Genomic DNA, 25,831 nt, shown 5'->3' with positions numbered 1-25,831 from the left:
CGTTAGTACAAAACAAGTCTTATCACCCTGAGAAAAGCCTTTGACACTAACGTGAAGAGTCATGTCGAAGGCAAATAAAAGAAAGCATAAATATACATTATTTTGAAAAAATAAACAATCTGAAGATTTATTCCCAATAACAGAGTAGACGTACCAAAAAATTCGTCTCGGAACATTTCTCAAGCAAGGCTATAATATATGAGTAGGAAGGATAAGAAGACGTATAAGAAAAACTGGAATGAGTAGGCTGAAAACTAAAGGTAAAAGGTGAGTCAGGCTCCAAGTACTTTTTCTGCAAGATATTATTATTATCTAGCAATTGTTTGATAATAAAAATGTTTGTTTAAAAAGTATAAAAACCTCTTCCTCGTGGTTCTAAGGTTCAGATTCCAGTTCCATTTCCTCAGTGGCAGCGTGAGCTAACTATTCCTATCCACTCGAGGAAGGTTTTCAAATTTTTTGGGTTGGTTTGATGCGTAAATGGACAGAAAATGCCCTTGACTATCCTTCCTACTGATAACAGTTGGGCTGAAAAGTTCGTAGGCTAGCATAGAGAAAAAAATATTTGTTTTACAGAATTTAATTTTATTATTCAATATAGTTGCCGCCCTTTCAGATCGATACACTTATTCCAGCGATTTTTCAACTTTTTGATCCTGTCCAAAAATTAAAAAAATAATTTTCCGGGAAGTCTGCAAAATACTCCTCCGCGAGCTGAATTTTTTATTGATGAACCATCTTTTGAGGTTTGGGAAGAGATAATAGTCCGATGGAGATGTTGTCTTGCAAAAATAATTTTTTTTTTTCGCTTCATGTGAGGCCGTTTTGCAGCGATTTCGGACTTCAATTGCTCCAATAATGCGCAGTAATACTCGCTGTTAATGGTTTTTCCTTTTTCGAGGTAGTTCACGAAGAGTATACCATGACAATCCCATTGGAAGACCTGCCGCTACGGACAATCCCAGCGACAGTGGAGTTTTCGTCCACCATGAAACTCGAACCCAATATTTCACGCTGTAATCTGAAGGAGTATTTGCCCCATAATGTTTATCCAACTTTTCTTTTGCTTCCTTCACCGTTTTGCCTCTCAAAAAATAATGTTTTATGAGAGAACGAAAATCATGGTGCCAAACACGTAACCGAATGCCTAAATATGAATGGGCTATAAGGCATCATAATCCTTTTACTGATTAGTTCTTTTCTCCTGAGCTCAGATGACCTTAAAAGATACGTGGCACCTGCTTTTCATTTTATCCTCCGAGTTCAATTTAGCCATTCCAACCTTTTTACTCATATATGTTCCCACTGACCATAACTGCTCGAATTCGGTACCAAGAAGAGGAATTTTTTAGTCTGTAAAATCAGCAACTCCATCAAGAGATGTCTTTTTAAAGATTTTCCGCTCTTAAGTCCAAAAAATACTTTGTATAGTCCATCCGGACATGGTCCAGTACTACTCCACAATAAGTAGCTGTGCTCAACCTAATTATATTTGTCCTTTATCGTTCCATCGGAAAATATGTTTTTGAAGATTTTATTTTCTTTTTTATCCTAAAAAATATATATCATTATCCGGTAAATTTGCTACTGGCATGCGAAGATGTAAAATAATAATCGAGATCACCTAGTTAGTGAAAAGTGTAAAATCGGAAGACTCCGGGCTTCAAGCGAATTAACTCGGTTGCGAAATCCGAATTTTGAGTGGAACCCGAAAAATAAAACTCCCGAATCGTCGTAATGTGATATAGCAGCGGTCAAGACTAATAAAATTGTAATGTATAATATTGTAACGATTTATTTATAAAGTTAATTATGTATTGAAAATAAAAAAAATTAACGTATTTATGCTGGAATTATTCTGCACACCGAAAATATAATGTTCATTTAATAAGTTGAATTGCACAACATTCAGATGATTAATAATTAATGATTCATAAGAATTTATTGAGGAAAACGTACCATAACGTAGTGTGGTGTGCATGGACGAACCATGCTTAAGCATGGTGAAATCTTTCAATATTGTTTTATTTTGTGCGAATATTTTCTAATCCTTCGCAAAGAAAATTTACAAGGATATCATGGTAAGAAGATACTTTTAATTTCTTAAAACATTTAATAAACTTGTTCAAATGTACAAAATTTTTTTTTCCAAAATAAAACTAATTAAGTAAAATAAAACAAACATTCATAGAATATAACATAAACTAATCCTAAGGTTTGGAAAACTTGGACCTGTATTGCACTTGAAATTCTTTGGAAAATAATCAAGTAGCAATCTGAATGTAAAATTTTTACAATAAACTGGGAAAAATAAAAGGTTAAATCAAAGTTTGCAGGGGTCAATATTTGACAAACATTTTATTCTTACATATGTACATTTAAAGCGTTAATATATATATATGTACAAAACTGTTCTAAAGGAAGAAAACGATGCATCAAAAATTGAACAGGCTATAAGAAATATCACAAATATTAATAAATTACAAACATACATTGTCATATCAGTATGAAAATATTTCAAAATCAAACACACACACACTAATATTGGAATGTTAATTGTCTAAAGGTTAACTCCAATTTGGATCATATCCTTTCCAGTTCAAATTAGGTGCGAGATAAACTCTCCTTCCCCTATAGAAGAAGGAGACAATGCCTTTGTATGCTGTACGAGGTACTCCACTCTGAATCATAAGAAACAATTTTTATTACATTGATTTATATAAAACTACTTTCTACTTTAATAAGAGTAAGAAAATTTTAAATTTTAATTAAGTTTCTAAATATTTACCTTAAAATCATCCATTAATCCTAGTTTTTTAGTTATCAACTTATATTCTTCTCGAGTTCTATATGTGATTCTAACAGGACCTTCTAATGATATCTTATTATCTTTGAGATCTTGGTAACTTACAACTGGACTTTGGTAAACTATTTTGACAAAATCTTTATCATAAATATCCTAAAATGGCATTATGAGTCATAAAATTCAAATCATATTTAAATACTTATACCTTTTTCAGATAAGACAAATTCATTTTGGTAAAAGGCACAAACTCTTCATTCAACTTGATAAATTTTAAATGTTTTTCAAAGAACATTCCACTAAAAGCACATCAGTATAAAATCAGATAATAAGGTTAAACAAAAAAAAACTTACTTTGAAACACCTGCTTTGCCAAATGTTCTAGTACGTGATATTTCAGGTCTAATACAAGATCTACCTTGCCTTTGAGCTGGATCTCTAATCCAATCATCCCAATATCTACAAAGAAAAAGTAAAATTTAATTAAAGTTCAAAATTTGTTTTATGCTCAACTCACGCTCTAGGCCACTTCTTATAAAGTTCTGTCCAGATGTTTTTAGTCAACATCCATCCAAGTCCAGGAAAGAAGTCAGTTCGATATAGTAAGTCTGGTCTGGAGAGATCTACAAGATCCTCTTTTCCATTATCATTCCATGCAGATATACACCACAAAGATGTGTCTTTCAACAATATTGGATAAGTACCCATGAAGTATTCAAAAAAATCTGGTGCCACATCTAAGTCATCTACAATTAATAATTATGTATTAATTTTTTTACTCTTGTGTTAAGGTATGTAGTTCTACCTTCTACAATAATTACAGAGCTAAAATTGAAATTAAAAAACATTTGATTAAGCGCCCATCCATAGTGACGGGCAATTTTAAAGTATCCTTTGAATTTTTTCTCCTTGGGTGATACTTGAATGTCAGATTGGTCAGGTTGTTGAATAAGGGACACTTGAGATCCATATCTTCTGATAGTTTCTATAGTTTCTTCATGAGCACAATCCTAAACAATAAAAATCATGTTAAAATATGTAGTATTGAATAAATAAGGTTTCCACATATATCTTAAGCACTTGATCAAACATTTCTTTAATCCCAAAAAATTACTGGAGTGTTTATAGATTATAACCAAACTAACAACAAGGTTTATATTTTTGATTCACTGCTCACATATGCATTAATTGCTTTGTTTGATAAAATGTTATTGTATCATATAGATACCATATCATAAAGACTAAATATTTAATTTATCAATCATTACCTCACTAACAATAATAGGAAATTTGTCTGGATCTGGCCTGTATTTGAGTAACCTATCCAAACACCTAGTTATTGTAATTCTGTTGCATGCGAAAACTAACACAGGTATTTTAACATCTTGCAGATCACCTAAGTTCTGTTGTTCAGCTTTCTTTTTAGTCTCCAAAAAGTGTTGAGCTTCACTAATAATATCATTGTTTAACTTAAACTGTTCAGAAATGCCCTTTTCGAGCTTAATGATCTGATTGTTTACATTGTCTGAAGTATTTAGTGGTTTAGTTGTTGGATACGTGAGTGTCAGATATAATACTGTGAACCAGACCAATGCGATTAATCCAAGTTTAAAAAATGTGCGTTTTAATGTAAATCGCATTATTACAATACTTTAACGTATTTCTGCAAGAAGAAAAATGAACGTCAGTTGGCCTATAATCTCTCTGAAACCTGATACATACTGATGAATACATAATGTTTTAAACAGAGATTGTCCAGTTCATTATTACGATTTATAAATTTTTATCTCTTGCAATGACATTGTTTATTATATTATTGACACCACGTCAGATTATTTCGCAACAGGGATTAGGATCACTTTGGTTGGTATCCATGAAATTGTGCCACTGGCTAGTTGACCAAATGTTTTTTTGAATAATCAAAAACAAAATTTTCTATAAATAGATAATAATTTCACTATCAATTGAATTGATTCAATTGTTTTTGAACTAAACAATATACGTAATAATTAAATATGTAACTATTAATTTTGTTTCAAGTATTCAATTTTTTTTAACATTTCAAGTTACAAAATATCGTTGGCCGGCTGTAATTCTGTAGGTGAATGAAGCTGTTTTTCTCAATGTACCAATAGAATAAACTGCAATAGTACACATAAATAACTCTACAAATAGGTTATAAAAACAAACATTGGGTGAATGGGTATTTTGTGATTGTGACTGTAGTACTTATAATATTAAAATGCAGCAAAGGGAAGAAAAACAACTGGAAACAGCTTTGGAATCAATTATTCAGCGAGTGAACGATTTAAAAAATTCCATAATGTCAATGATATTTAAAGTAGAGAATGAATATGAATCAATTAACTGGCCAACATTTTTAGATAACTATGCCCTAATTTCTGGACAGGTAACTTACTCCAAAATATGATTATGGTGGTTTTAATAATATTTTTTTTAAGTTGATTTCTTTATCAAAAGTTTTAAGTCACGACAAATGTCCACCCTTAAGAAACTTAACAGTATTACCCCTTTTGCTGTCCCCTGAAAAAGATGAACAACTAGCTCAAATGACTGAGCATCGAGTTACTACTTTTGCATATGATTTGGTGCCAGACTATTTGAGAACAAAACTGGAACCTTTGGCAGAAACAAAAATGGTACAACTTGAACACAAAGCTTCTGCCCTAACATTTGAAAATGCCCAGGTAAGCAGTAGTAACAATTGAATTTTATTGTGTTTTCATGGTCATATTTTAGAAACAAGTGACTGCATATCAAAAGGTGATACAACATGTTTGGGATATTGTAAGTAAGGCTAGGGAAGAATGGGAGGTGGAAGCTTCATCTAGGGGTAATACTCAACAAAATTCCAGTGTTGCTGATACACATCTACTAGTTGCAGCCGTTGGAATGGGAAAAGGTCTAAAGGTAAGATACACATTAATTTAAACTACACTTGCAGCAAAATGCAATATTCAAATTTATGTGATATATATATATATATATTATAATTTTACATTCAGCTGGGTCCTGCACCAAATGGCCAAACAAATCAAACTTCTGGAGGTATGATGGTAGCGCCTCAAGGAAGACCAGGAGGACCTTCAGGACAAGGACCAATGCCACCAAATACACAGGCCATGACAATGAATAAAGCTCCTTCTGCAATTAAGACTAATATTAAGAGTGCATCCCAAATTCACCCCTATGTACGTTAACATTTCAGAGATCACTTGGTACCATTAATTTTATATACTATTGTTTATATAAAAATACAGAGTGTTCAGAAACTTTCGTGCCAAAGAGAGGCTTGGAATTCTAGAAACAATTTTAGAATCATTTTCGTGCATCATTTATTGATGTATTACAATTGACTGGAAATAAATTTGTTGATTGGTTATATTGTAAGAAATATATTCTCATGTCAATTGACTACATATCATGAAGTTGATATTCACTTACACTCATTCTTCTACGTTGGAGAGAATAAGGTATACAGGGTGTCCAAAAGTTGGTGGTGTAAAGAGAAACTGTAAAATTAGAATATAAATTTGTTTTTAGATATATTTCATGTTTTTCTTTTAGTAGGAAAGTTTCTGAACACTGTGTATTACATCGTGACAACCGCACGTATCTCCTTTTTTCCATGTTTTTTTTTCCTCAATAATGTAGAAATAGGCACAATTCTTAAATTCAAGATGAATGTTGAAAGTGAGTGGTTACTCAAGTGCGACGCGTATACGAATGTCAATGAACGAATTGATTTGTACTCGGTGCTCAAATAATCATCAAAAGTATTCGACTTCGTTACTAATTGAAATAAAATATGGATAAAAGGCGATATAGGTCGGAAGTTACAAGAAGTCTGTGCATGGCGAATCATTATTGATCAAGTTTCGGCGTTCAACAGTGGTGTTAAAGTGTTCACTTATTACTGATACTGCCACATATGTTATCCTTCAAGGTGCTATTACCCCTGACAGGTGGATACTGAATGGGGTTTCAGCGAAGGATCAGTATACGTGAAATATTCTATATATTTTTAGCTACTTTCCAGGAATTATTTTCCTACGTGGTGTATTGTCTACAAACACAGGTCATCCAAAGTGGTGGCTTCCTTGTAAGAAGAGTTCTGTTGACAGTTAAGGCTTGGACTTCAATTCAAATTAATCAAATATAAGAATACTTGTTCTATAGTCTATTGCGCAAATTGCAAAGTCGGCCCACATTACCTTTGATACCACTTTCAAAAAGCTTCGTAACATTTCATCAACAGTTAACAAACACATGTAGACACTAAAGGTGTGGCTGAATGAACATTATTGAGTAACTGTTGAACAACAAACAACAATTTATCAACTATTGAGGAACAGTTTCTCGATGTTCGCTTTTGAGGTGTTATATCAAAAGATTGTAATTCAGTTTCGTAGGAATTGCACCCCCCTATGTCCCTACGATAAATATATAAATATTCGAATGTGTGTTCAAATATTTGGATATTTTAATAATTAGAACCGATTTCAAATATATGTACAATTGTCATCCACATTAAGCAAAGTCATACGTTATCCAAGAGTTGCTCAATATGTGTTCAGTCTGTTCTCATATAATAATGTATGTAATAATTATAATCGGTTTCAATTATCAATTCAAATCAATATTTCAATGAATAATTTTAAAAATTCCAAGGCCTAAACACAATAGTAGTCGCAAAAGAAGGAGTTTCCCAATTATGTAATAATATACTAATACTTTTTTCGTATTTCAGATTTTCATCCCTTATTTAAATATTTTGTTGAAGTTTTTAAAGAAATCAACCACTCCGTTATCTGCGACCCTGTGTATGCAGGGTGTTTCATAAACAGATCGTTTCAGTTTTACTAGGTTTCACGAACAAGAGAGAGGACATTTACTTTTATGATGAAGCGTGCACAAACTCCCAATTTCCTAGTAAGATTGAAACTATCTATGAGAACATTTAGGAGATTATTAGGAAGAGAAAAAAATATATAAACATACATCTTAAACGTCTTGCATGAAAAACTGTAACTGCGTAAGAAATCAGAAAAAGTCACCTTATGTTTTATGGAGAAGTAAACGGAGAACTAATGGTAGCGAAATTTGTCTTTAATTCTAACATTTTTGAAATTCCATGTTATAATGTATAAACTGAAGCTGAAACAATTTTACAGTTAAAAAAAGCATTTCGGTGCTATAGTTTTATTTTTAAAAATAGAACTATAACAGGGAAGTGCCATTTTTGACTCGAAATTAACAGCTAATATGGAGATACAATTCAAAATATTTAAAAAATTCTTATTTATATAGTATATCATATATACTGAATATGCAGCTAATTGTGAATTCGTAATATAATTTTCGGACTAAGTAATAGCATGTGTGTCTTTGCAAACACACTTGCTGATATAAGAAAAATGTAGGGAGAATTTGAATATTCGACAATATTAACTGGCAACTTTTTATTCTAATTTCAAAAACGTTAGAATTTGTACCTCCTTCGCTGACCTATTAGTAGGATATTTTAATATAATGATGTTTATCATTTATATTTCTATTGTGGAACACAAAAGAATTTGCTTAAAAATAGTTTGAAATATTGTCCCGATTTTTTTAAAATGGTTACTATGTTATTAAATTGTGTAAATAGTTTACGAAATGATTGTATAAAATTTAATTGACAAATATTAATTTTCAATTTATTTCAAATAATTTATATTGATAGATTGTCATTTCTTTTGTGTTACCGCAAATTAAAAATCTTCAGAATGTCTATTAATATATTTTATGTGTTGATTATGTGAATATTTATTTGTGTATTTAATAAATATTATTATTAAATTTTTTGTCAATTTATTTTCTACTAAAGGTAGTTATTCGCTTTTACATTTATATTTTTTTTCTTAACATTCACATTCACAACAATCATAAAAGGAATAGAATAGTGACAGTTGTTATTATAGAGTAGCTTTTCTTGCTTATTTTTATTCCTAATTAACATTTAGGTTGTCGTTGCTTAATGTAAAACCTGAATGCTTTTCTATTTGTAAAACACATTTTTTAACAAATACTAAACAGAAACTAGAAAAAGCGAATTTTTCTATCAGAACTGGCGAAATCATATTACTTGTAAATTCGAATTACTGAAACATGTCACCCAAGTTGTTTCTAAGGTGTGTCTATACTTGTTATTTTGACGTTTTTTCACCTAAAATGTTATTCATATATTATGAAACACCCTGTATATAAACATATATATTAATATACAAGATGTCCAAAGTTAATTTTGATGGAGAAATATGCGGTGGTAAATTAAATACAACGAATTATTTAATTGTAGTTTATTGAATCGAATTCAACAATTTTCAATAGTATCAACAAGGAAAATTATTTAAATAGGATTTCGCTTATTAAATATAAAAATGAGTACATGTGAAAAACAGTGCGGGACAAACACCGCAAATAGTATAAAAAATAAAGATAATTTTTGAAGTCTAAAAACGATTATATCATTCATCACTGAAAGTTTCAGAGAAATACAACAGTCAACACAACAGTACAGTCAAGGAATTAATAATGCAATTAACAATTAATTTCATTTAAAAGTATCAATAATTCTATGATAATATAAAATAAATTAAAATTAGTTGCATTATCTTTGTTTGTAGGTGTACACGTACCAATTTGTACCGCTTCACACTTACACGGAAGGAACACGCAAGACTCTCATGTTAAATGATTTCAGATTATCCACAAGAAGAGTTTGGGTGCGAATCAGTTTTGTATTTCTACTGTGGTTTTCCTAGCAATTACATACACAAACCGTGAAGATGCGGGCGACCAATCCCGGTAAATGTGACACGGCACAGAACAACAAAGAAAATATTTGAAGTTCATTAACAAATATCAAAAACAAAATGAAACAGTAATAAGTACATAACATGTTATAAACATAAATAAATATTTAAATAATTTATAGCTAGCAAAATAAACTTTTGGAACAATACAAATTTCACATATAATTTTGTTAGTTTTTATAAAATATTATTTTTCCTGGAATAGTTGGCATAATTTAATAAACAAACACTTTTCATTTCAGAAGAGGAGATTACACAAAAGAAGATTGTTAAAACCATCCAATGAGGGAACCTCGAAAACACCATGAAAATAGTAAATTAATAAATATTTTATGTAACAAGTTTCATATGGGTATCATGGCAAGTGCCAACTATATTTATGTTAAAATGAAATAAACAATTTTAAAAGTAAACATGTTTTGTGATATAATACATAAATTTCAATTCTATACTTTAATCACATAAACCGGAATGCAACAACATAATATTTATTCGAAAAATGTTAATAAATTAAATATGCCGAATGCGATAATAAAATATAAAACATACAACATGTAGATATAATACTTACGTATAATATATATTCGGTTCTAAAATATAACAACAAATAAAATACTTTTGTGCACAATATTGCAACTATTCTATAATCATCCTATAATTATATGGCAAGAAATCTAGACTGTACTAAATTTTGATCCCCTATGTACACGTTATTTTTTATTTAAATAAGATGGATTTTATTAAAATACTGACCAACAAATGTATGTACAATAAATACATGTCTTTGCCAACAATATATAGTGTAGCCTAACTAAATCTCATTTTTAAAGCAGTCACGATAAAACTAATCTGTATTGCACAATTGATCACTAATTGTTTTATTCTAATTAAATATGATTGTTAAAATCTACAAAAGACGTTCCGAAAAGGCACCTCAGTTGCTTATAATTTAGAAAAACCTACAATTTTATGTTAAAACAATGTCAGTCAGTACTTTAAGACAATTTTAGTGAAAAGTACATAGATATTAGTAATATTGAGATTGTCTAATAATAATTATCTTTAGTCTGGCGGCAGATAACTGAACAACTTAAACTTGTTCCGAATGTGAGGTCTAACGTCCTCTTTCTGTAACAAAAATTGAATAAATTCACACATACAGATATAATTAAACATGAACGTCTTACCAACTCCACAAGGTTTTCTAAGAACGGTAACAGTTTTATCAATTCAGAATCGGTCCTGTCTACAAACCAACTTTCAATCGGTATCCCGTTATTCAACTGAAAATTTATTTTATTGAACAACAATCAATGGCATTGTTAATTAATTCTTACGTGATATCCAAAGGCCTGTGGCGAATTATCGATGATAATGGTCTTGCTCAGATCCCTGCCGAGGATACTCAAATCCTTGATGTAGTTACCGTTGACGCAAACGCAGTGTTCGCGGAACAGCCGATATTTAATCCACTTGCGTTCCGGATCTAGCAGATTGAGCAGCTTGTCGGCGTAGACGCGTTTGGACGCAGTGAACAGTATGACTTCGAACATCTGCGACACCTTCTCCATGAATTCGCGGAAGAAGGGCCTGGTACGCACGTACACCGTATACGAGCAGTCCTGGAACAACACCGGGAAGTGGAAACTGGCGTCGGTTAGCTCTTGTAGGCTGCAGTGAACTAGAGTCTCGTCCAAATCTAGTACCTGTACAAACACATATTGTTAATGATAACTAATAAAGTACCAACAATAAACATACCAGACTGAACTCCGGGCTCGATCTAGTTTTAAGCGGCAGTGCTGGACATTTGGACCGCATCTCCAACGTAAGTGGAGGCAGGTGTTTGATGAACAGGTACGGATCGAAGGCTTCCCAAGAGTCCTGGACTTCTACGTGTCCCGGTTGATGGTCCAGTCGTTCCTCGGTCGATTCGACGCTGGCTATAAGCTGGTTGTTGGGCACGTTAGATGGATACAGGGTGGCGTAGTCGTAGACAATGTTGCCCATCGTCACGTTCTTGGCCATCTCTTCGTCGAGAATGTTGGTGAGCTCTTGCGTATTCACGTTGCTGAGATCGCCGATGTCCAATTGCATGTCAGGATAGTCGTTCTTTAGAGCCGCGTACATGTTCTCAAAGTACATGTTTTCGCAGATCTTGTCCGTAAACATGCCATACGTGTTGAACTTGTCGCAAGACTTCTTGTCTGCCAAACGGAGCTGCATCTTTTCCGGAAAAGTCTCTTCATGTAGACTGTGCTGTTGTTCCAGTGAGGAATATTCGATTTCTTTTGGAAGATCTGCGTTTTCTAGGGTGTTATGCGGTTTCTGGTACGAACTACCGCAGCTAGTATCGTAGAATTCATAAGATTTCGCGGCGGGCTCTTGCGGAAGTGGCGGTGTCGTGAGCGCGACCGACGTGTTATTGGCGCTCTCAACGACGCTCACATTTTTGTTTTCGCACAAATCAGGTACCACTTGTGCCTGGTAGTTTTCCTTACATTCCTCCGAAACGGCATCAATTTCGGCTTTGGGCTTCTCTAAACTGGCAAACGTTTTTTTGTGCACATTCTTGTACAAATTTATCGATCGGGCCGCTTTTGCAGGCCAAGTGGATTTTGATATGGTTTTCCCCAATTTTTTTGATTTCGCCAACAGATTCGAGTAACATTTATTCTTCTTCTCACTACGCAGCCACATTTTTCAAATCCATAGAAACCTGAAGATGAATTATTCCATCTATTACTAAATTAATAAACAGTGTTTAATAAATTTTATTTCAAAAGCTTATTTTTATCCCTTCTGTTAATTTTAAAACCTCAACATGCGTCAGCTTGGCAGCAAGTGAGTGAGATTCTGTGCATGCTTTATTCTTGTATCAAACAGAACATAATTACCAGTGGCGGCTCGTAAAGTTTGAGTCTGGTGAGGCACATTCACTACCTTTTGAAAATTAAAGACATGGCAAGCAAATAATTATAGTAAAACTCCACTTTTTTGTCGCGTATTTGTTAAAGTATTCAAATTTGGAATTGGACGTTTAATTCTATAACAACAAACAATTTGTCATAGTAATTCAAACTGGAAAAATTTTTTCATATTATTACCGGTTGACGCCACATCGTAATAAAATAGTGATGCAGTATTAAGAGCTTTCCAGAACTAAATCCACCAGACCCAGACTCGGCCATGTTCGGGAACGTTTGTGTCGGTATTTGGAGCTATCTTATTGGCTTGAGGCACGTCTCATCTCCCCTACCATTGAAACAATAGGTCGATCTTAAAGCGCATGCACAAATGTTGGAATCAAATAGGAAGAGGAACATTTAAAAGTGCCTCTAGAGAACTTGCGCACAAAATACTCATTGAAATTTGACTATTACTGCTTGTTTAACTGTCGGTTTTACAACATATTCCCCTTCTAGTTTTGTTTAAATATTAAGTTACATTCTATTTTAAAAAATAAAAATATAAAAATGTATTTTTTTAATATTAACATTATGTCAATAAAATCATTATCATAGGTGTAGTACTGTCTCACCTGCCTCTTCTGAGTAGCCACCACTGATAATTACATAGTATTTATACTGGAAATCTTACATCAAGGTAACACAACTATAAAAAATGACCATAAACAAAATAATGAGCCTACAGTTTAATTCATTGATTGTAAATTAATTAGAATTAAATTTTAAAAAAATGTCACACTTATGTATAAGAATTAAATAAGTTTTAAAATTTATTTTATAGGCACAGGAAATTAAATGCTAAGTTAAATTACTTTAATATACTATATATAAAAATAAAACAGTAAAGGCCACTTTAAAATTTCTATCTCAAAACACAATTATATTATTTGAGCATCCAATTGGATAATTAAGCACTAGGAAAAGTATTGCATCAATATGTTCTATTTTTGGATTACCTATATTAAAATTATGCAAACTTTTAAAATGTTTAAATACACGTACGTAACTAGGAATATTTTTGTCACAATTAAATTAAAATTTGATCAAACAACGTCGAAACAACACAGCAACATTTATCTGGTCTAAAGTTTAAATTTTTTCAACGCACACGAAAAAATGAGGGAACATGCTAAAATCAACCTTATCGATTTTGACAATGAGGTAAATAATCGCATATTCAAAAGAGGCGTCGTAAAACGTTCCCGCCTCGAAGAAAATCAAAATAAACACGAAATGTGCAACTGTAACGCACCGAAACACCGTAGGAGGCAACTTCTCGAGTTAAACAACTCACAATTCACGGTTTCGAATTAATTTAATTGTTTACAAACACATCTAGCCGCTAAAGCATCTCCGCTCGGCATCGCACACTCGGACGACCCGTTATCGAACGTGCACGGGCCCAATTATTATTTAAATCACTTACCATTGGCGATTTGCGCGCACTCAACAAAAACACACCAGTATTTGCATTTTGGAAAAGTTGTGATGCTATGGTACAAAGCACTATATCAAAATGGCGTCCCACGCGTTTTTCTCGAAATTCAGTTTATCTGCGCATGATCTCGGCAAGACGGACGCCAAAAAATTCCAGTTGCCAATCGGAACGGATGGTCGCACGTACGTTCTGTGTATTACGGACGACACAGGGACATTCGCATCGCACGCTCAAAGCGTCCTTCGACTTGCACACATATACACAAGGAACACCCACAACTTGTTGTGCGCTGCCGGTACAGGTGCTGTCGGTGACCTTCAACATTCAAACTGCAACGTTGCCGTTTGTATTTGGTATTCTTGATTTCTTCAGTTATCTTATGGGATTCGCTGCTGTAAAATAGATTTTTTTGGCGCATGCGTCGATAGTTTCCGATTTCGCTCAATTCTTGGAGTTTGAAGTATACTGTTGCTTGGCATTACAAATTTATGTTTTGTAACGTTAATTTTAGTTATTTTTCATTAATTATTGTAACTTTATATATTACTTAATGGGATTAATGGTCCATTAATTAATAATTTATTTAATAGAATATTTGTATTTTTTTTAATATTATATTTTTATTCTTAATAAATTAATACTTAATTAATATCGTTTTTATTTTATAATGCATAGATTCGACCGAACTTACGACAAGCACTGGCTTGTCACGAGGTGCAGGTGAGGCAGTGCCTTACCTATGAGAATGATTTTGTTAACTTATCTTTAAAATCAAAAAATACATTTTTTATATTTTGGTTCTTTAAAATAAAATAAAACTAGCCATAATTAAATAGGTATCATTTTAAATAGTGTAATAACTTTTATTCAATAAATAAATCGAAATGAAATATTGATCATTTGTAGCCAATACCCGTATAAAAACAACAACAACCGAATAAAAATTTTTACAGAGTTTAATCACAGTAGAGAACATTATAAAATGTCGAAAAAATGAAAGGTAACCCCATATTCAATAATGAGTATATCTTCTTCTATTTCTTCGAACTTCGCCGCAACATTGGTGCATTTATGGTGTCAACTGACGGATAAAGTCTCGATATACATTGTTCCATTCTCTCTGAAGCTGTTGAGCTAATTCTTGAAGGTTATTTGCGTGTTCTAGATTTCATATGCGTCGTCGTAGAATGTCCCAAAAATTTTATATCGGGTTCATATAAGGACTATTCGCTGGCCACTCCATAACCTCCTAATTACACTCTTCAAAGAAATTTTGAACAACTCTGACAGTGTATAGTCTTGCACCTGGCCGTTAGGGAACCATTACAGATTCTCCTCCAAAGCCTTTCTCTCCACCACAGTTGTATATCATTCTCCTTGGCGTCTATGGACTCTTTGTCGTGCATCATTTGATCTTAAACAAAATCTGGATTCATTTGTAAAGGGAACCTTACTATATTGGTTCATGTTCCAGTTAATGTGTTCATTAGCTAAGTTTCTTCTCATTTTGATGTGTGCTCAAATTATTTCTGGATGTAAATCGGCTTCATGAAGTCTGTTACGGTTTGAGTAGATAAATGTGTCCCTGTCGTCATAAAGTGGAGGTTTACTAATTGGCGAGCTGTTCTTGTTCGCTCTTGAAGTGACATCTGAACCAAAAGCTGAACTTCTCGAGGAATAGTCAATCTTTGAGGAGCGGTATAGGCAGTCCTATGACTAACACCAAGTCCACAATGTGAATAACCGGCTAACTTGTTTGGAGCAAGTTTGCCACGTACCTTTGCGATCGACCTTCTTGCGGAAGTGCAACTTCATCTCGATTGAGATGTCTTCTTTGTACAATAAGTGTTCCAAGAGAATAGTTGTTCATGACACAGCACGGTGAAGACGTCCGATAAACAATGATATTTGCGAATTAAACTAGTCTATTCTGAACCATTTTATGAAAAATTTCAATTATTTCTACAAATATTAAAAAAAGAAAAAGATCTTTTTTGTAACATTAAAATGTACTGAGTATGTGTAAATAATCCGTATAAGATTATACATGGCTATCTTAAAAAATGCAAACTGTTTACATTTTAAATATTGATACCCATTTCATTGTGACTAGTTTAGCTTAATATTTAAACAAAGACAGAACGGAATATGTTGTAAAATCGACATGAATTTACAGTTTTATGTTAAATTTCGATGAATATTTTGTGTGCAAGTTCGCGCCAATTCGTTTCATAAGCAAATTTTGAATATTTCTATTTGATTCTAATATTCGCGCATGTGCTTTAAAGTCGGTCTATTGTTTCAATGCTAGATAAGCTGAGGAGTGCCTCTAGCCAATGAGATAACTCCAAAACCGGCACAAACGAAATTCCCGAACATTGCCGATTTTTCAGTTTCAAAAACTACTTAATCGCGGGTGCGTCTAGTGGATTTAGATATCGCAAGATTTTTAATACAGCTTAATTTCTTTTTTATTATGATATGACGTCAAACAGTAGTAACGTAAGAATTTATGAACATAAGAAATGCTGTGGATTTGGTGTTTTTTATTAAATAAATGTGTATTCCCAGTTTGAATTACTGTGACAAAATGTTTGTCAATTAAATCGCCCAATTCCTAATTTGAATACTTTGACTGATACGGGACAAAAAACTGGGGATATCTTGGCACGATAAATTTGATAGGCTAATGGAAAGTAATGGTTTTTTATTATCAAAGGGTGGTAAAAATATTTGGTATAAAATGGGTGTTTGTGATTTGAAAATTCTATGTTGTGGACTAAATTTACATGATAAAAGCATTGATCATTCGAATTGTATGTTATTAATTATGGTTAAATAAAAATAAAGCAGTAAGTAAACAACAAAGAGGGATGTACGTGTGTCGACTAGACTGATTGGAGGGGATAGTGTATAAATTTTCTGCGATTGCAAGAATATAAAACAGCTGACAACAACGCTGATTGTGATAAGTGGATATGCAACCACCAGTACAACCAATTCAACCATTAAATTCACGTTTTTGTAAAAATCTTTATATTTTTTCTTGTAAAACGTATTCAAAAATTTAACACAAGGAATAAAATATTTTTCAACAATTTTTTTTCAAAATTGGTCAGGTATTTTTCATGTAATGCGTGTACAGATATATACACAAAAATATATACAGAAAATCATATGGTGTCTACATGTAAACAATATTGAGTTTACATTCCTTTTTAGAATAAACTGAATATTTAAATGGGTATATTATACGTTCCAACAATATAATCCAATAAAAATTAAATTCAATGTCTGATAGTTTAATCTGTGTTTTTTTCCAAATGGCAACGTGAATTCACTTATGTCAGCCTCTGAAAGACAGGGTCACAACTGTCATTCTCAATTGTCAGTGTCACTCGGGAGCCGAATGCGGCGAGCTGATTTGTATAAAAAGTAGTAAATAAATTTACTAATTCGAATAATGTCCGTAATATACACTAACGAAAACAATCCGGCAGGATTGAAATTAATAATTGCCAAGTCCCAATCGAAAAAGGAGGTAGCGGTGAAGATTGTGAACGTGCATGGTTTGTGTTGACGCACGTGTCCGTTTACCAATATGTTTAATTGGATTTGATTTTAGAACGGTCTCTCGAACAACCCAGGCATTTACCTTATTTGGAGATTGATAATTCATTAGTGCTGTTTTCATCAAATGCTGCCCTATTTTACCTGTGTCCTTTGCCATCCAAAGTTGATGCACAAGCAGCAAATGAGTGGCTCGAATGGGAATCTACTGTGCTTGCTCCAAGTTTGGCTTTGTTAATTGGAAGCAATTTAAAGAGTGATTATCTCAAAAGCACATTAAATACAGCTTTAAAGAAACTAAATACTTTCTTGAAGAATAAGAAGTTTATACTTAGTGTGAGTTTCTGATGAAACATATTAGAATTCTATATTGAATTTGATTGTATTTTTAGGACCAATTAACTATTGTTGATATATCAATTTGGTGCACATTGTATCCTTTGTATGTTTTTGGAAAAACAGAGGAGCATTTTAAAGAATACCATGCAAATTTGACAGATATTGATGCATGGTTCAAAAATTTAGAGAATGATGCAACTTTCCAGGTAAGTCTTGTCATCATGTGAATTAAGATGTGAGATGAACACTATAATTGTAGGAAAGCTTACAATCTTTTACACTGAAAGGTTGTCATCCTTCATATAATTCTTTGTTGAATGGGGGGAAATATTTGGTATCAGCATCTCAAGATGCCTCCACCCCAAAGACTGAACAGACTCCGGAAGTTACAGTTACTGAGGAGGAATTGGAAGCTGCCAAAAACGCATTTTTGGGATCAGAGACTTTCCCACCATTAAAACCCATTGAAAAAACTGTGTAAGTACTTTAAATCTTTATAGTTTTATGGTAAGGAAATTTGAACAATTGTACCATATGTCTCAATTTATATGTAATTAATAAATTAGATATTTAGCCTTGCACACAATAAAAATTATGGTATTATCTGATTAACTTTCTTGCATAGTAATAAAGATTAATTCTAAATAACATTCAAACTGGTTCATACTGGAATTAAATTTATCAATTTAAGTTTAACAGATGCATTTTGTCAACTAAAATTAGTTAACCCAATATTTTTGGTTGTTTACTTGTGTACTGATAATAAATTAATATTTAATTCGTATGTTATATATTCATCAGTGCACAAAAATAATTTAAAGTACACAATCTCTTACAATATTTAATTGTTCACAAAATTTTAATTAATTAATTAATTCAGTTTAATCACATTGACGCTTAACGATACATTCCTTAAATTCTTCCAGATTACCAGTCTCTGGTGAAAAGAACGTTTTTATTACCTCAGCTCTACCCTATGTAAACAATGTGCCACATCTTGGCAATATCATTGGTTGTGTTTTATCGTCGGACGTATTTGCGAGATTTTCTCGATTATGCAATCAAAATACCCTCTTCATCAGTGGCACAGATGAATACGGAACCGCCACCGAGACCAAAGCACTTGAAGAAGGTCTGAGTTGCCAAGCTATATGCGACAAATATCACAAAATCCATAGAGAAACGTACGAATGGTTCAATATTAGCTTTAACTATTTTGGCAGAACGTCCACTCCTCATCAAACAGAGTAAGTAGATGTTTTCTGAAATATGTGAGTCGGGTTTCAATAAATATTATTGCAGGATTTGTCAGGATATGTTCTTGAAATTAAACGATAACGGGTTCATGTTCACTCAGTCCGTGGAACAGTTGCACTGTGACAATTGCAAGAAGTTTTTAGCCGATCGATTCGTGGAAGGCGGTTGCCCAAACGCCGGCTGTACGTACGAGGACGCCAGGGGCGATCAGTGTGACGCCTGCGGAAAACTAGTCAACGCCATCGAATTAAAGAATCCTCGTTGCAAAATCTGTTCACAATCGCCTAAAATTAAGACGTCCAACCAGTTCTTCATTGACTTGCCCAAGGTAAAAGGAAGTAAGCTTCGTGACGCTTTAGTCTAATATATTTTTTTGCAGTTGGAGCCTTTACTTCATCACTGGATGAAGAAGTCGTCGTCGAATTGGTCGAATAATGCGCAGGTCATAGCTCGGACATGGTTGCGAGAGGGCCTCAAGCCCCGTTGCATTACCAGAGATTTGAAGTGGGGTGTGCCCGTGCCTTTGGAGGGCTTCAGAGATAAAGTGTTCTACGTGTGGTTCGACGCGCCCATCGGGTACATGTCGATATTGAAAGCCTACACCGACAAGTTCGAGAAATGGTGGATTCCCGAAAAGGATGCGGACATCGATTTGTATCAGTTCATGGCTAAGGATAACGTGCCTTTCCATTCCGTACTTTTCCCGGCGTGTCTGTTGGGTGCCAACAGGGGTTACCTTACCGTCTCACACATCATGGCCACAGGTAAGTTGCTTTGTTGTTTTTTGCTTTGATTGTGTAAATAATTCAAATATTTTTTGATGACAGAATATCTGAATTACGAGGACGGTAAATTTTCCAAGTCAAGAGGTGTTGGCGTGTTTGGCACTGATGTACAAAAAACCGGTATTCCCAGTGACGTATGGCGATTCTACTTGCTGTACGTTCGACCTGAATCCCAGGATTCCAGTTTCAGTTGGGTCGATCTGGCCACCAAAAACAATTCCGAATTGCTTAATAACTTAGGAAACTTCATAAATAGATCTTTGATGTTCGCAAAGAACTGTTTCGATTCGGTGGTTCCTGCGATCAATCAACTGTCTAATGAGGATTTGACGTTATTAGCCTTATGTACGAAAGAATTCAAACAATACGTGAATGCTTTAGAAAAATGTAAATTGCGCGACGGCATTAGGCACATATTAGCAATATCCAAATTGGGAAATCAATTTATGCAATCTAATCAACCTTGGGTATTGGTTAAGGGCACAGATGAACAAAAGTAATAAACTATGACAATATTTTTGTTCCATTATTATACTAATTCTTGTTTAGGTTAAGAGCTGGAACTGTTATTGGATTATGTTGTAATATCGTGGCACTTTTGGAACTGCTCTTGAGGCCATACATGCCTATAACCAGTGATACAATTAAGAAACAAATTAATGGCAAAGACTTGGCAATAAATCTTGCGTAAGTGTTGATAAATTTTGTAATCACGGTTTATTTAATATATTTATTTTTAGTAATGTTTGCATTGTGCAATTGTTACCGTCTGGTCACAAATTGGGCGAACCCTCGCCTCTATTCGCGAAAATAGAACCGGCTCGAGTGGATGAACTGAAGAAAATGTTTGCTGGCAAACAAGGTGATAGAGTTCCAGTCGAAGTTCAACAACTAGAACTTGAAGTTCAGAAACAGGTAATTTAAAGTGGTACATATAAAATACATTTTAAAACACTTACTTAATTCCAGGCTGACAAAGTAAGAGCTCTGAAATCTAGCAAAGCTGACAAGAAAATCTGGCAACCAGAAGTTGCCATCTTATTAGATCTTAAGAAAAAACTGGAGGAATGTCAGAAGAACAAGGCCAAAGCGACTGCAGGGGGTGATGCTCCCGTTCAAGGAACTCCAGAAGAAGTTAAAGCTTTAGAGTCGGAAATTGCTAAACAGGTTATTACTATTTAAAAATACTCATTTTTGTATATTTATAATTATAAAATTGTTACAGGGAGATAAAGTGAGGTCGTTGAAGGCCAGTGGTGTGGAGAAAGCTGTATGGCAACCAGAAGTCAATATATTGTTGAGCTTGAAGAAGAAACTGGAAGAGTTACAAAAATTTATATCAAGTAAATCTTCTGCACCACAAAATGGTGTGAATCCAGATGAAATCAAGAGATTGGAAGAAGAAGTTAACAAACAGGCTTTAAAAGTAAGAAAACTGAAAGAAGGGAAAGCTGAGAAGTCAGTGTGGCAACCAGAAGTCGATATTCTGCTGAAACTTAAAGCTGAACTTGTAGCTGCCGGAGGCGCCCCAGCAGCGGCTCCACAAAAAGGAAAGAAAGGAAAATGAATAAAATATTTTTTCTGTGGGGGTACTGAGTCAAACAGTATTCTAAATGAATTTATTTATTGATTAATTTATAATTTTACATATTTTGCAACAATAAACATAAAGATTGATATGTTTTAATTTCCCTTTTATTTATCATCGACTAGCCTTAACACTTTTGTAGTAGATTTTACTTCACATTTATAAATAATGAACAAAATTTCGATTTCAAGCAGTTAAGAGTAGTAAGTTAAGATAAGCAAGCTGTTAAAATTTAAAATAATGGAATCCCGAAGTATACCTTAAATGCTAATATTATCTGACTACATTGTTTTACATTTGGCAGTTATACGTTCACACTTTCATACTAAACAACAGCAGATTAACAATCTAGAGCTATTTTTTCGAAGTATTAGTTTTTATAGAAGTTTATACTTGTGTTGTTAAAATATTCATGTACAATGAATTAAAATTATGTAAATGTGAAAAAAGAAGTTAAATGTCAGAGATTTCATATCCAAATGGCAAGACTTAATTTAGAATCAATGAGTACATAAGTATGTATTTTCAGTACGTTTATTTTTTGTCCACCTTCCCGACAAAATTGTTTACCTTCCAAATATTTTAATCAAATTTGTCATAGTTTGACTAGAATACGGACAATATTTATAAATTTTTAGACATTGGTTGGGGCTGTTCTGTTGCCCATGTTTAAAGGCTTCTTGCAGTTGTTTACTGGCCCAAGTGTCCTTTTGCGCGGAATAACTAAAACAATTTCAAATCAGAAGAATACTAAAAAAAATATATAAAATACACACTTGGCTAAGTGAAGAATTATCTTTTCTTCCCTCTTGAGTGTAGATTCTTGTTGCGCTACTAACTGACAAATAAAACTCCTTGCACAACTGGCCGGGTCTCTGGACAATACCAAATCCCAATTAATTTCCGGTGGCTGTTTCGCTTCCAGGGATCGTTTAAACAGTTGCTTGGTGTCGTCTTCCTGACCGGCGCTTGCTAGTCCGAACGATTGAGTCAACTTGCCCAAATTACTGCCGAAATTGTGACTGATCTTATCGTAGTCCTGAGCAAGTGTGTGGACCATCCACAATCCAGCTAATCCCATAGCAGCTAAAATAACCACCTTCATGAAATGGTGCGCCCTCGACAGTCCTATTGTTAAAATAAAGAACAGTATTTGCAGCCATCTGTTCATCTGAAAATTTCAATTATATTTAGAACAAAATTATTTAATAGAGACGTTTGTTGCATTATATCTCATTACGTGATTAGTATTACACTTTTCACTTAAGGAAAAGGCGTAACTCAATGCACTTTCTTTCCTAACTATCTCCGGTAAACATTCATTCAATCTGTTTAATTATTGAATAATAATCAGTCTAAAAATGTTTTGCTCTTATTCGCTGGTGTAATCAATGCATTTCACTTATGTGTATTATTTATTACGACACAAATGTGCATTTCCTTTCACATCGTGCGACTGCCGGATCCGCTGGGATTCAAGTCGCGGACCGTAAAGAAACTAATTAATTTTGATATATGCGTTTTTAGAGTAATTGAGGAAAATAAACAATAAACAATCTATAATAGCGTTTAGAAATCGCTATTAAATCCTTATGCATATTAAATTGTCTTTTATTATGTATTTGTAAGAATTTATAGCGAGTTTTGAATATCATAAAAATATTTTTTCTTGGATCACTTGCGTATGTTTGCTATAAATAAGTAATAATAAGAAAGTATATTGTAAATAATTTATTTAAACGATATAAGTAAATTAACCGTAATAAATATGATCTTATAAAGCATTAGAATTATTTGTATGAAAAATATGAAATTTGAATGAATATTTATTTTTGAATTATTCTGACCTATGCAATATATTGTTTAATAGAACAGTTATATATTTTACTCAAATTAAAGGGAATGCCTGAGGTGATATTTTAGTAAATTTGTCTACTCCTTAATTATTACACATTATCTTTACGTAAAGTTAATTAAATTAGTTGGAATAGCTTAACAGGCGGGACCAAATTCATAGATGAATAATAAATACACTGTAGTCTATTTAAAAAATATATTATAAAATTATTTTGTAGAAATTATGACTCAAATTGGGCATATTTTTGATTGCAAAATCACAAAAACGCTTCTTAAGAATAAAATAAAGATATTAATTTGAATTAGTAACATTTCATGTGCGTATAAACATCAAGTATAAATACATAATTAAGAAATTATATGTAAATACATAATTAACCTCGACAACGTGTTGGTGAAATTGCGATAAAATTATCCATTAGAAATTACATTCAACTCGTACGTTTATAAGGTTTAATTGGTTCAGTAAATTCATTTCAGTAATTCATTAATTCATAGTCATTTTATTTGAATGAAATTAATAACTATTAATTACTATGTTTAAAATTAGTCTTTGACATTAAATTATTATAAATAATATGAATTATTTAGAAATGTAAGATATTTGTATAACTTGACATAATAGAATCTATTTTTAAACTTTTTACGTTAATTAAACTTTAAATTACCAATAAACTAAACCAGAAACAATGCTAATATTATTTTTTACTGTTTTGGTTTTTCGCCAATTAGTTAATAATTTATTTGGAAAATAATAATGTATATTTAAAGTTATATAGTCAAATAGAACTTGGATAATATACATGTGTAACAGATTACATGTTAGGGTGGCAATAAAAATATTAATTAATATTAAACAATAAGATTAATTTATATAAATAAATTTATAAAATAATACAACATATGTATATACTATATTTAAATTGTATTAATTTATTAAAAATTAAATACAATACAACTGTTTCAGCTGAATAAAAGTAAACAAATACATGAATGTCCATAAAAGTGTGCAAATTAATTAACTATTTGAATGTCAAGATCGTGAACTTTCAGTTTCGATGTCAACTACACCAACTAAATTCATCTCATAAAACTTACTGGTACAGATGCATGCGAAACATTTACCTTGAGATTCACTGATTAACCGGCACCGAAAACTCTAATGTGTATCACAGATAAACAATTTCTCTGATAATAAAGTAAACAGAAAATTCGCGGGTATATTTATAAACTGTGGCGCAAAATTAAGGGAGGTGATATGGGAAAGTAGCGAAAGTGTTTTCATGTTCAGAGTAAAACAAGATTGTGTCGGAGAGTGTGCGTTGTTTATTTCTTTATCGGTTGCAGCCTATGCAACAGTGCACTCTTCCATGGTGCAAGAACACCTTGCATAATATGTGTATGCGTAGATAAAAAGGAATTCGCGAGGTGGTTTTTTCGCGCCGCTGAAATCACTTCCTTATCGAAAGCGATTTTTTAGCTTTGTTTCCTACATTCAAATTTTTCACTTGAATGAAAATTGCATTTAACCGAATGACGAAAAATTTTAGATATAGAGAATTGTTTCGATTTGAGGTAGATCATGTGAGTTGCCTTAAAACAACTTAATTAATTGATAATTTTGAACAAAAGTTTTAATTTAGCCATTGAAATAATTGTGGAATTTTAACGAGTCAAGAGAAATTATTAAATAATGTATGTGCATGTGTTATTAGAGTCAACCACAAACAGCTATGCATGTTTATTAGTGAATTTCATTATCAGATAATCAACTTTCTTAGTCTACTAGATTTTTACAAAGGATTAGATAGTTTAGTTAATTTGTTTTATTATTAATATCGTTTTGTGTTTGTCATTGCATGTTGTTTGCTAAAAAAAGTAATGAACTATTATAACAATACTTTTTTTCGATTACAAATATAAAATAACTTTTTTGTTATCATTAATAAAATATTCAAAAACATGTAAATTAATACTAACACTAACTTCACTTTTTTGGAACCTTGAATTACATGTATATGTATTTTTAGTTGTATATTTTAATAATAATATATAATTTTAAAATTAGAAAAATTATCTTTTACAAGGTATTTTTTCTAAACTAGGTGGTCAAAATTTGAAAGCAAGTTTAATAATGAAGGAAATTAAATCAATTATCTGAAGTAATTACAACCCCTCTAATTTAAATTTTAAAAGTTGTTTTTTTTCTCATATTTTTATTAATTTAATAAGCATAAATTTCTTTCACATTTATGCATTAAGGCATACATTTATTGTTTTTTGAAGTGAAAATGCTAATTTTAGGAGTCTGTCGACTAAAATGGGGAGAAATAGAGTCTAAAATCAC

General features: G+C 32.5%; 5 protein-coding genes across 7 annotated transcripts; 2 read left to right on the top strand and 3 right to left on the bottom strand.

The window, feature by feature from the left end:
- Positions 1 to 2,339: 2,339 nt before the first annotated feature.
- Positions 2,340 to 4,644, bottom strand: LOC109597350 (alpha-1,3-mannosyl-glycoprotein 2-beta-N-acetylglucosaminyltransferase). Of its 2 annotated transcripts, XM_020013008.2 has the most exons (8): positions 4,526 to 4,644; positions 4,072 to 4,466; positions 3,609 to 3,813; positions 3,321 to 3,549; positions 3,158 to 3,262; positions 3,012 to 3,102; positions 2,789 to 2,959; positions 2,340 to 2,681 (listed from the first exon to the last, which is right to left on the bottom strand). In XM_020013008.2, exons 2-8 carry the CDS (start codon positions 4,441 to 4,443, stop codon positions 2,568 to 2,570), a joined length of 1,287 nt encoding a protein of 428 aa, XP_019868567.1. In that variant the 5' UTR covers positions 4,444 to 4,466; positions 4,526 to 4,644; the 3' UTR covers positions 2,340 to 2,567. The 2 variants fall into 2 exon arrangements, with proteins under 2 accessions (XP_019868567.1, XP_019868568.1); XM_020013009.2 differs by having other exon boundaries at positions 4,072 to 4,623.
- A 271-nt stretch (positions 4,645 to 4,915) lies between these two features.
- LOC109597377 (mediator of RNA polymerase II transcription subunit 8) lies at positions 4,916 to 10,092 on the top strand. Of its 2 annotated transcripts, none has more exons than XM_020013044.2 (5): positions 4,916 to 5,213; positions 5,266 to 5,511; positions 5,564 to 5,734; positions 5,830 to 6,015; positions 7,575 to 8,665. In XM_020013044.2, exons 1-5 carry the CDS (start codon positions 5,046 to 5,048, stop codon positions 7,665 to 7,667), a joined length of 864 nt encoding a protein of 287 aa, XP_019868603.2. In that variant the 5' UTR covers positions 4,916 to 5,045; the 3' UTR covers positions 7,668 to 8,665. The 2 variants fall into 2 exon arrangements, with proteins under 2 accessions (XP_019868603.2, XP_049818038.1); XM_049962081.1 differs by lacking the exon at positions 7,575 to 8,665 and adding an exon at positions 9,924 to 10,092 and having other exon boundaries at positions 4,917 to 5,213.
- On the bottom strand, positions 9,149 to 14,320 carry LOC109597376 (CTD small phosphatase-like protein 2). The gene is made up of 5 exons (XM_020013042.2): positions 14,077 to 14,320; positions 11,443 to 12,400; positions 11,019 to 11,387; positions 10,869 to 10,964; positions 9,149 to 10,809 (listed from the first exon to the last, which is right to left on the bottom strand). The coding sequence occupies exons 2-5, from the start codon at positions 12,379 to 12,381 to the stop codon at positions 10,744 to 10,746; spliced, it is 1,470 nt and encodes a 489-aa protein (XP_019868601.2). The 5' UTR covers positions 12,382 to 12,400; positions 14,077 to 14,320; the 3' UTR covers positions 9,149 to 10,743.
- A 3,171-nt stretch (positions 14,321 to 17,491) lies between these two features.
- On the top strand, positions 17,492 to 21,726 carry LOC109597344 (methionine--tRNA ligase, cytoplasmic). Its single transcript, XM_020013002.2, has 12 exons — positions 17,492 to 17,657; positions 17,714 to 17,994; positions 18,051 to 18,203; positions 18,257 to 18,474; positions 18,924 to 19,244; positions 19,300 to 19,582; positions 19,634 to 20,018; positions 20,082 to 20,535; positions 20,589 to 20,726; positions 20,780 to 20,954; positions 21,009 to 21,206; positions 21,265 to 21,726. Exons 1-12 carry the CDS (start codon positions 17,552 to 17,554, stop codon positions 21,604 to 21,606), a joined length of 3,054 nt encoding a protein of 1,017 aa, XP_019868561.2. The 5' UTR covers positions 17,492 to 17,551; the 3' UTR covers positions 21,607 to 21,726.
- A 467-nt stretch (positions 21,727 to 22,193) lies between these two features.
- On the bottom strand, positions 22,194 to 24,732 carry LOC109597340 (uncharacterized). Its single transcript, XM_020012998.2, has 3 exons — positions 24,610 to 24,732; positions 22,404 to 22,798; positions 22,194 to 22,350 (listed from the first exon to the last, which is right to left on the bottom strand). The coding sequence occupies exons 2-3, from the start codon at positions 22,796 to 22,798 to the stop codon at positions 22,194 to 22,196; spliced, it is 552 nt and encodes a 183-aa protein (XP_019868557.1). The 5' UTR covers positions 24,610 to 24,732.
- Positions 24,733 to 25,831: the final 1,099 nt, after the last annotated feature.

This window comes from Aethina tumida, chromosome 1 (assembly GCF_024364675.1).
Source record: "Aethina tumida isolate Nest 87 chromosome 1, icAetTumi1.1, whole genome shotgun sequence".
NCBI lineage: Eukaryota > Metazoa > Arthropoda > Insecta > Coleoptera > Nitidulidae > Aethina > Aethina tumida.
The sequence above is the reverse complement of the archived record's forward strand: the minus strand, read 5'-3'. Positions and strand labels throughout refer to the sequence as shown.

Coding starts and splice junctions, on each gene's coding strand:
- LOC109597350 (XM_020013008.2), bottom strand. CDS start 4,443: ATGCGATTTACATTAAAACGCACATTTTTTAAACTTGGATTAATCGCA. Junction 3,550..3,608: donor CTCTGTAATTATTGTAGAAG/GTAGAACTACAT, acceptor TATTAATTGTAG/ATGACTTAGATGTGGCACCA. Junction 3,263..3,320: donor TATAAGAAGTGGCCTAGAGC/GTGAGTTGAGCA, acceptor TTTTCTTTGTAG/ATATTGGGATGATTGGATTA.
- LOC109597377 (XM_020013044.2), top strand. CDS start 5,046: ATGCAGCAAAGGGAAGAAAAACAACTGGAAACAGCTTTGGAATCAATT. Junction 5,512..5,563: donor TAACATTTGAAAATGCCCAG/GTAAGCAGTAGT, acceptor GTCATATTTTAG/AAACAAGTGACTGCATATCA. Junction 5,735..5,829: donor GAATGGGAAAAGGTCTAAAG/GTAAGATACACA, acceptor TTTTACATTCAG/CTGGGTCCTGCACCAAATGG.
- LOC109597376 (XM_020013042.2), bottom strand. CDS start 12,381: ATGTGGCTGCGTAGTGAGAAGAAGAATAAATGTTACTCGAATCTGTTG. Junction 11,388..11,442: donor CGAGCCCGGAGTTCAGTCTG/GTATGTTTATTG, acceptor GTGTTTGTACAG/GTACTAGATTTGGACGAGAC. Junction 10,965..11,018: donor CACAGGCCTTTGGATATCAC/GTAAGAATTAAT, acceptor ATAAATTTTCAG/TTGAATAACGGGATACCGAT.
- LOC109597344 (XM_020013002.2), top strand. CDS start 17,552: ATGTCCGTAATATACACTAACGAAAACAATCCGGCAGGATTGAAATTA. Junction 18,204..18,256: donor AGAATGATGCAACTTTCCAG/GTAAGTCTTGTC, acceptor CTATAATTGTAG/GAAAGCTTACAATCTTTTAC. Junction 20,019..20,081: donor CTCACACATCATGGCCACAG/GTAAGTTGCTTT, acceptor TTTTGATGACAG/AATATCTGAATTACGAGGAC.
- LOC109597340 (XM_020012998.2), bottom strand. CDS start 22,798: ATGAACAGATGGCTGCAAATACTGTTCTTTATTTTAACAATAGGACTG. Junction 22,351..22,403: donor ATAATTCTTCACTTAGCCAA/GTGTGTATTTTA, acceptor AAATTGTTTTAG/TTATTCCGCGCAAAAGGACA.